At 37.4% G+C, this 9,703-nt stretch overlaps 1 protein-coding gene across 2 annotated transcripts; it reads right to left on the bottom strand.

The window, feature by feature from the left end:
• Positions 1–1,935: 1,935 nt before the first annotated feature.
• On the bottom strand, positions 1,936–9,266 carry LOC113357398 (chloride channel protein CLC-d-like). Of its 2 annotated transcripts, XM_026600772.1 has the most exons (23): positions 9,075–9,266; positions 8,695–8,989; positions 8,556–8,602; positions 8,354–8,452; positions 7,805–7,879; positions 7,510–7,598; positions 7,290–7,430; positions 7,128–7,198; positions 6,950–7,029; positions 6,671–6,820; positions 6,109–6,168; positions 5,951–6,025; positions 5,142–5,293; positions 4,449–4,584; positions 4,232–4,363; positions 4,072–4,149; positions 3,922–3,977; positions 3,722–3,808; positions 3,477–3,633; positions 3,285–3,386; positions 3,151–3,197; positions 2,553–2,680; positions 1,936–2,390 (listed from the first exon to the last, which is right to left on the bottom strand). In XM_026600772.1, exons 1-22 carry the CDS (start codon positions 9,264–9,266, stop codon positions 2,599–2,601), a joined length of 2,403 nt encoding a protein of 800 aa, XP_026456557.1. In that variant the 3' UTR covers positions 1,936–2,390; positions 2,553–2,598. The 2 variants fall into 2 exon arrangements, with proteins under 2 accessions (XP_026456557.1, XP_026456558.1); XM_026600773.1 differs by having other exon boundaries at positions 1,936–2,680; positions 3,156–3,197.
• Between the last annotated feature and the right edge of the window lie 437 nt (positions 9,267–9,703).

Below are 9,703 nucleotides of genomic sequence, written 5' to 3'. Positions count from 1 at the left end.
TCTTTGAAATTAGTTAGTCTTCGACTGAAGTCTGACCTCAAAAACATTACTAATGAAAGGTAAGTATACAAAGGGATCTGAAATGAACGAGTTACCTGAGCAGAAGATGTTAGTTTTATGTGCAAGCTCGCCACTTCTAGCATGCCAAAGCTGAGAGATGTATTCTTCTCAGTTTCCTGAACCATCATCTATCCAACTGGCTGTTCAACTCTTCGAATCTAGCACGAGTGACAAACAAAATGGAGATGAGTGTCTCCAGGTGTAGCTTTAACTAACTTGAACCAGCCATTACCAGAAGCTGAAGGAGGAACACAACATGCTCATCATCACTGCACCACAAAAAAGAAATACTAAGGCACATATATATGCCGTTGTAGTACTATAAGTGGTACATGATTGGTAATATAGTACTGGCTTGTACTATGACATCAGTACTAGCATGTACTTTTTTTTTATATAGTGGCGATGAGATATCTACACATGGTGTAGCCCAAGTGTAAGAAAACTGAACAAAAGATGCTAACTTACTCCACAGAAGCCATCATCGTTGAAATCAGTCAAGTCTCCAGCCTCACGGGTGATGCTTAGAAAAAGGATAAAGGAACATCCTACAAGTTATTCGAACCGTTTATAGAATTAGGCACTGAGAAAACGAGCGTATCCATACTATATTTGAGCCAATTAGCATGGTGGAGGAGTCGTCTCACTCCTCATTACCAACACCAACACAAGGCAAAATACTGACGATTTGCTGCAGCATTCATGGCAACTCTTACCAAGTAGAAAACTGAAGCGCCTTACATAGTCATCTTGCTGCCATGTTTACTGCAAACCAATAAAGCTCGGAAAGAGAGCAGCGAGGTACAATGAGGAAGTGAGCATCTGAACTCATTGATCATCTAATAAGACTTTACTTTCAAAGTGGATATGGAGGTACACCGAGGAAAGATACTGCTCGGTGAAGGATAGTGCATTACAGAGGCTGAAACTGCTGATTGCTTGTTTATGCAATGTGGATATGCTAATGAGGTCTGGACCGCCTGGTCCTATTTTACCAAGTGTTTTAGGATTGCTTGGGTTATGTCGGGGACTCTGGAGTCTGGTACCCTTCTCAATCATTTTGAGGCTTGGAATCACTGTAAGTTGAAGATGCAGGTATGGTCCGGACGAGTCACAAGTAACATTATGCAGTGGTTTGGCATATTGGGAAGGAGGGAACGGTAAACTTTCTTTCCCAGTTTTTCAATGCTATATGGAGGTAGCATTCTGTACAAGATGCATACTGTCACTTTGAGTACTGGTAAGAAAACTTATCCGCGCTTAATACGACGGACGAGCAACCTGCAACCTCATTAGCCTACATGAATCTCCGTTCGCCTTCAGTTTTTCTTTATTGTCGTTGCATCCCATGCTGATACTGGTTATTCGTCAGTTTCATGCATTACTGCATATATGATTACAAGCATATGCCCATCTAATTTCTGCACGATGATATCAAAAATTTGAGTCTTAGAGAACCAAAGAGCATACAAACGGTAGATGCACTACTTCAATTGTTTCCTGTTGATCCTTAGTCCTAGAGGCACAAACAGTAGACACTAGTATACTATTATAGAATGCACTCGGGTTTTTCGTTATCAAGTTGAGAAAAGATTGAGGCATTGATTTTGAATTTACTAACGCTGCATTTTCCTAACCCATTGCAGGTGTTCTATTGCAGCAGTTTACCGCATCAAACTCCCTGACAATCGATTTTCTGTAGGTAAAAAAGATTGATAAGTTCAAGTTGTGAGAAAATGTTGCCACTACATTTGGCGGTGTGATATGAGCATCTAACGCCTGGATAGTGAGACAGACTCACAGTTGAGCTAATATTGTGACTCTCAAATGTTCACTCATACGAGTGGCTCCTATCTAAATTGAGAACCATGAAAGGAAACAAAGGGCAAGGGTTCTACTCTTGAAGTAAATATTTTGCGAAATACATCATAAAACTGGTTCTTGAGATTCAAGTATGGAAATCGCTAATCTTCTATATCTTCTACTAAGCTTCTTCAACTAAGCCATTCAGGAATTCACCGTCACTTCTTCTCTTTTTTAAGAAAAACCGACTTGACAAGTAAATTTCCATCCTGGAGCACCTTTGAGATACCCACTTCTTGCACCATTTGGGATATAAGATGACAAAAATTCCACAACTGTAGCACATTAACTTGTTCCATTAAAGAAAAACCACCGGATAATGGTGGAAGCATTGAAGAGACCACCAAAGTGATGCTCAGTGTGCTCACTGTTCATTATTCTACGGATCAAAGTGCTTATTCTCATGTATCACCTTTTAATTTCCCCCTCATCTGTTTCTTTTTATATACCATTTGACTACCTAATTTCTGAACATATTACAAGGATTAGCTGTTGTGTGAACAGGGGATGATGGCAACTAAAGTATATAAGAAAAAATGAGCTAAGATATAATGGCTAACACAGACCTGGCCAAAAAAAAAAAAAGGTTATCAGAGATGCTAGACAATGAGCAGAAAAGAATTAATCACCGTGGTGGTCCAAAAAATTTATGACAATCTGAGATCACACAAAATTTCATCGTTGCACCAGAAGACCATCCAAAAGTGGCTGCTCTGTATCTGCACCCCTAGCAACTCTTTTACCGGGTCTACGATCTCTGCAAATAACACCAACAACATTATATACAAACAATTAGCACAAAGTTGTATGCAGAACAGGTAACTCACTAACTTATCCTAGTACAAAATGTAGTATTCTTTATTTTGTTATTGAAATTGGACCATTACACATGGAACTACATCAAGGAGGCGAGTGAAAGCGCATAATTGCGTGCCATAAAGGACGACTAATAACACCTACACAGGGATAACTAACAACTACCACGCAGGGGAGGCAAAATATAATGCAAAGGGGGTCAAACTTCTGACTTTGTTTGACAGGCTTATTAGTACTTAAGAAAAAGTTCCTCAGATTATTGCATACCATGAGACGATAATTTATGAATCTTTTTACAGCAGCATGAAGACCTTATACTTGTTGGTGTCACTTCTCTTTTTAATATTATCAGCAGACCAGGTAGATTACTTTAGAAAGAAAAGGTGGGAAAACATATAAAGAGAGAGAGACCTTACACTAGTTGATTGGAGCTCTAAAGTTTCTGATTCCTCATGTTCCTGCATTAAAACAAATTATTATTCTCTATTGGAAAAGAATTGTATGTAAGTGTGGTACAACAAATGAGGATCCACTATGGTAAGTACCTCAATTAACAAATCCTTTCTTGTAATCAGACCAATAACACGAGAAGCACGCGGCACCACAAATATATGCCTTAATCCTAGCTGGCGAAAAAGATTGTATACCTGTATCATATGTAATAGACAATGTTACAGAGATTTGTGGGAGTAATAATAAAGCAATAGAATCACTGGCAATACTAGCGGGCATATTACCTTTGTCAGAGACATATCTTCAGGTACAACGTATGGTGAAGGATTCAGAAAAGGGGCTAAATCTATGTACATTTCCAAGTCGTCTGAAGTAAGATGAATATCTCTTATGGACAATCCTTTACTGGAGACAGGTTTCACGAATTCGCCCAAATTGTGTCTGGTTATTCAGCCACTTTACACTTGGTTAACTTTGCAAAAAGGATGAAAAACATACAAAAAATATTGCGACTACAAACTCCTCTAACCTGATTGGTATGGATCCACCTGCCAGATCACATGGCATGGGGCTATGTTGGAAATCTAGTTTAGACTGCAGAAGCACCAATAAGTGACTGCACCCAAAAACCAATTATTTAAATTATTTCCTCTTTAGCTAGAAATTGTTCAAGCCTTAAAGCAGTAATCTTCTAGAAAGCTTCATCATAAACTGAAACTGAGAATCTACCTACGGAGGATGAGTCCAATGACAACTGATTCTCCATTCCGCGCATGTTCGACCACCTTCAAGATACAGAAGAATATGCTACGTAAAGTAAGTATACAAAGGAAAGTTGAATAGACAAAAGAATAAAAGATGATGGGTTGTCTAACTTACAGGAAAGCCATTGTGCTTGTTGGTTCTCAACATAGAAACTAGATCCGCAACTTTAACAACACGAGGGAAGTAAACAACCTTGCACATGTACAAGCTAGGTCAATTGTGGTTTTCAAATATACATGGTAGGCACCCAAGCAAAGAGGAACATAAGACCAACCTTTTGACTTCTACACGCTTCTTTTGCAGTCATTGTTCGCATTTGGTATTTAGGTTTTGAGTCAAGTAAAGGTATTCCCCTCAAAGAGGCCTGTTCTTCATATAGACCTTCATTGAAAGCATCACCAACAGCCTGCAATTTAGTGACAAATTAAAATTGTTGTTTATCTCTTGAACAAAGATAAATGAAGTGCAAAATTTTAGGGGAGGCATCATACCTTTGATATAAGAAGAACTAGCATGATAAGAGGTAAAAGCTTCAAATTATTTGTAATTTCAACCATAATGACACAAAGTGAAACAGTCATCCGCATTGAACCCCCAAGAAAAGAAGCAGCACCGAGTAGAGCGTAACTAAAAATTTCACCAAGATTATGTGTTATACATCAGAATTAGTGAGATTACTAGTCTATTACAACTGGTGTTAGTAATACAATCTCAGTATGGAAACAGGATGCCGACATAATAAAGCATTGAAAAGAGGAAAGTTGTAAAGAAAAAATAAATAACAAAAAAACTTCTGGGAGTCTGGGACTGGAAAACAGAAGGCAAGACAGCAGGTTAAACTTTAAGCAGAATTTTATCTCTAAATTGAGATGGGGGTACTAAGTCCTGCATCACCGTTAATGACTCTAGTAGTCTAGTTTTATCTGCTCTGATGGAAATTTAACCTTCCTCAAACAATGAAAATGAGCCCAAAATGCTTGCACCAACCTGGCCTACTACAATAACTGAAATAATCAACATTTCATAGTAGGTTTTCGTAAGGTAGCTAGATTTATGCATGTGGGGATCTGGTGATTTTTTGACAATACAGAGTTGAACTGGCATTAAATCTGCTATAACCAGTTGTAAACACATCTGAGTACTCTACGGATAGTAAGTAGCAGTGATTAAAAAGAGGAACTCACGTTCCTTCCTCGATGTTGAGCTTCTTGTAAAAGTTAACTACAAACATGCCAACAAGCCGCCCATATGTTGATCCTATCATTATTCCAGGAACAAATTGACCAGCAGGAACAGCAGTACCAAACGTTACTACTGCTAAAGTGTAAAACATAACCTGGAAACACGAGAACAAGAGAAAAGTCACAATATGCAAGAGATAAGAAATTGGGTATTCAACTCGTTTTTGAGACACGGAAATGAAAGTTCAAATCCTCATTTTCAAATCACACCTATCTTGTGCACAACCAAAGCACTATTTATCCAAAATTGGATTTAACTTCAAGTTCATTATTGAATTTATCTTTAAAAAAGTTTGAATTTATCTTTACGAAAGGTAACTAGAAAACAAAAACGGTACATTCTATGGTCTCCTAATTATTTTATGAAAAGCATTCCCAAGTGGTTATGGACTTGCTTCTGAGAACATAATCACCACCTATCTATTTCAGGAGAGGCAGGTCTCATTTGACAAATACACACACATGGGATGTAGTTTTCTAGAGGATTCCGTCATAAATGTTTTCTTTTTTTAAGCGAAGTAAGTCAAAAATCTACTAGTTCTATATTAATAACTCTTACGGAAGCCATTTTAATAGATTTTTAACTTTACGTGAGAATTATGCCTTTCCCATACTAATATAATAAATATAATACCGCCTGCATACTGCAAGTATTATTTTTATAGTTTTACATGTATCAGAGAATATATGCAATGAAACAATTTATTCTTCTGTAAGAACATGATACTGACTAGAGTGAAGAAATCAATTACCAAGAAGGTGAGAAGACTTTGAGCACTGTATTCATGAAATGTTTTTGCACTAAATAAATTTCGTATTGCGTCGTCCTGCAATCACGTATCCTTCTTCAACATTAGAATATGTTATGAGGAGGGGGGAACATTTAAGTTGCAAGAAAGCTGATTATAACCTGTGTATTAAAAAAGATAGTTGCCAGATCATTGTATTCCTTGTCCTTCGAACAGAAAAACTGCATCCACCATAAACACACATCAATTTCGAATTCAAGACCTTAGCCTCTAACAGGACATATTAACAGTATCTGCGAGCTACAATGTAGATCTTAATTCTTTTTCAGTAGATCCGATGTGCACAATACAGCAAGTGGAATAGAGCTTGTTAGAATTTGGTGCAGGTAAGCCTTCAATTCGACATGGATAAATAGGATATGTATCAAATCAGCAATCACAGCATATAACTCTAGATTCGACAATGGGTTACTTATAAGTTGCACTGATGCACATCGTACATCATTCAATAATTTTCCTTTCCTGAACGCAACAAAGTTATCCTTGATTCTAAGTGCACCAATTATACAATCATAATAAAGCTAGACTAGGCAATTTTATAGAAGTGGGTATGGATCAAATGTATCATAAGCAAGATCGGTAGTTTTGTTAGTTGGCAGACAGGCTAAGCAAACTCAGAGCATCTACACGGAAAACCCAGAAAAAACGAAAGATCAAGCTTACATTTACATAATTTCCGTACATTCCTGGCGGGCGAGGGCATTCTATATCGGAATTAGCTTCTGCCTCTGGGCATGGACTGCATTCTCGTAGAAGTGGTAGCCCAAATGATATAACTGAGGTTATGAGAGAGATTAGGCATGCTTCAATAATCTGTGACAACGTAAAGAATATCAGACCAGATTAGAAGTCTAGAACTAAATAATTATCAAATATTGGGTGTTAGAAAGAAAAAAAAACAATAAACAAATGATTCTATGGACTCTTAGGATCATAGCTTACCTTGACCCTATTCCCCTTTTTGTGTAAATAAGTTCGGCGCCAGTACGATATATAGAGAGTAAGCTGATTAAATAATGCTCCTGAAGAAAAAAGAAAGAAAAAAAAAGCAGTTCAGGAAAGAAGAAGATATTGAACTGTATGAGTTTACCAAGATCTGGCTCAGGCTAAAGAATCCTACCTAGAAGTCCTCCAATAACCCCAATAATAGCCATAGGTAGTAACTCCTCAAATGAATAGTCATCCTGGCCACTAATAAAAGAAAATAGTACTTGTCAGAGTTGAAATAGCCCATCAAAGGAATAAAACAAAACAATGGAATAGGAAACGCTAAGATGCCAACCCTGATATGTCCCATATTATGAAGCCACCTGAACCAAAATGCCCACATTTTCCACTCTTGCACCAGCCCATAGCAGTACGCACAACAACAGCCACAATAGCAGATGTGAAAAAGACACGCCACATAAGTTGACTCCTCCACCTACATCCAAAGTTGATTTCAGATTATAATCAAACAAAAGGAAAACATAGAAATGGCAAAAGAAGAAAAGAATTCCTACCATGACGTAACCTCTTCAAGAGCAAACAACACACCACCTACAGGAGCTCTGAAAGCAGCAGCGACCCCAGCTGCACACCCACATGTCACCTTTTCATCGAATAAAGGTCAAAATGAGAATAAGTTGATGTATATGGTGTGCTTCCACTCATCAATCACCAAAGAGGGTAACAATGGGAGTACATGATAGTTATTAGTTTGGTCTGTGATACTTTGTAACCTACTAGCGGGTGGTATATTAATTGCACAAAACAGTGAAAAACTATCACGATGCTTATGAAGGGTAGATTACTCACAAGATCACGGCGGTCACGGTCACTCTTAAATACTTGAAGCCACCTCAAGCTTAGATGATATTTTGTCGACCCACCCTGAAATTATTGAAACGTGGACGAAATTTTAGTTTGAAGACCACAAATGAGAATGAAGAAGTACGGCACATTGAGATTTCAACATTTTGATCAAAAGGTATGGGATCAACTAAATCAGGAGCTCAACCTATATGTAACTCTATTTTATGCAAGATATAGCTAAAAGATTAACTTAATTGTATTATTCGAATTTGCTCGTCTTACGATGAGTACTGTAATAAAGGTAAGACTGGCAGTTGGTAAAGGTGCACTTAAGTTTTTGGATGAAATTGAAGAGATCTTTTTTCTTCCAGATTTTACGCTTATTATCATGAACTACATTAAGCAGTAACCTTAGCTACACTGTGGAGCTCCATCAGAGTCAAACAACGAACCTACTAATGAATCTAACCAGGCTATCGGAACAAACACTTTTACAACGCCTAGAAATCTCAGTATAACAAGTAGCTTCCAAATTGGCGTGTGCTTACTTACTTGTCCAAGCAGAGAAGCAATACAAGCACCGGTATGGACAAGAGGACCTTCTTTGCCTAGAGCAAGTCCACCTCCCACTGAACCAATGCTTCCAAATATCTGTCAGCAAGTTCACAAAAGAAACAATCAGTTTACATCCAAACGATACCAATCAAAATAAAGTAGAGCTACACTACAGAAAAAAAAAAAACACAACCAATACCTTTCCAACCAAGGTTCTGAACAGAAGAATACCATGTGTATCAACCCCTGAAAATTCATCATATTTATCATAATCCTCAAACAATTATATACCAATAATCCACAAGAAGAAAGCACATAAACACTCACACGTTACGTACCGTTAAGATAACCTTTAATCTCAGGAATACCAGAGCCTGCTGCAGCAGGTGCAAATTGTGTGATTATACAGACAGATGAAAATACCAATGCCAAGTTGATTAATATGTACACCAAGAACCCCAATAAATAAGATTTCTGTATTATTGCAAACGTTGCTGCAAACTTCCATCCAGCAAAATTCTCAACAGCAATGTTAATAAAAACAGCAGCTAATCCAGTCCCGATACCAATGAGTAAAGCAAAGAACCATTTAACAGCAACATAGTATCCAACATAAAGCTTTCCTCTTTGTGACTGTTACAAGGAAATCCCCGATTAAAACCCTAGAAAACTTGAATTAAATAAGAGAAAAAAAAACCCTAGAAAATTAGAAACAGACCTGTTCTTTTCTGTAAGCATAATTCTCGATAACTTCATAATCAAGACTTTCACTGCTACCTTCACTTAGTTTTCTAAAAGTAATATCATCATCTAAATCACCCCCAGTTTCACCTTCTTCTTCTGAGTTTGGTAATCTAGACCAAACTAATTTAGCTGTCTCAATACCATTCTGGAAATGATTAGACAACATACTTCTTAGTGAACCCTAAATTTTGTACTCATCAATCGCAGTGATCAATTGGTATCGGTGGATACTAATTTATTGGTGATAAAGATCGGATTTGAAAAGGAAGAAAGTATTAGCGATCAAGCAATTGAGAAAGGAGGAGGAGAAGTAAGAAAAAATTTCTCAAAGTGGGGAGAATGACTGTTACTAGTACCCACAATAACACTACAACCTTAGAATAAGGGGGCCCAAGTCAATAAGTCCAGTGGGTTGGTAGTTACTTTCAAATCCCATTTATCACCGGTATGACCACATTTCCTTTCTTTTTCCGTTGAACCCTAATTTGTGGCATACAAAATAATTTTGGGCATATATAATAAGACAAAAACACAAGTGGAAATAGTGTTTCTAGGGTGCTCCTTATCTATCCATTTTTCATAATGATAAAAATGTCCTTATTA

The sequence above is a fragment of the Papaver somniferum genome, chromosome 3 (genome assembly GCF_003573695.1).
Source record: "Papaver somniferum cultivar HN1 chromosome 3, ASM357369v1, whole genome shotgun sequence".
Classification (NCBI taxonomy): Eukaryota; Viridiplantae; Streptophyta; class Magnoliopsida; order Ranunculales; family Papaveraceae; genus Papaver; species Papaver somniferum.
This window is presented reverse-complemented; position numbering and strand designations above follow the sequence as displayed.

What these genes read in the sequence shown, in the direction of transcription:
- LOC113357398 (XM_026600772.1), bottom strand. Translation starts at nt 9,266, where the DNA reads ATGTTGTCTAATCATTTCCAGAATGGTATTGAGACAGCTAAATTAGTT. An exon ending in ATGCTTACAGAAAAGAACAG is followed by an intron (nt 8,990 to 9,074) that starts GTCTGTTTCTAA and finishes TCCTTGTAACAG; the next exon opens with TCACAAAGAGGAAAGCTTTA. An exon ending in GGTGGATCCATACCAATCAG is followed by an intron (nt 3,634 to 3,721) that starts GTTAGAGGAGTT and finishes CTGAATAACCAG; the next exon opens with ACACAATTTGGGCGAATTCG.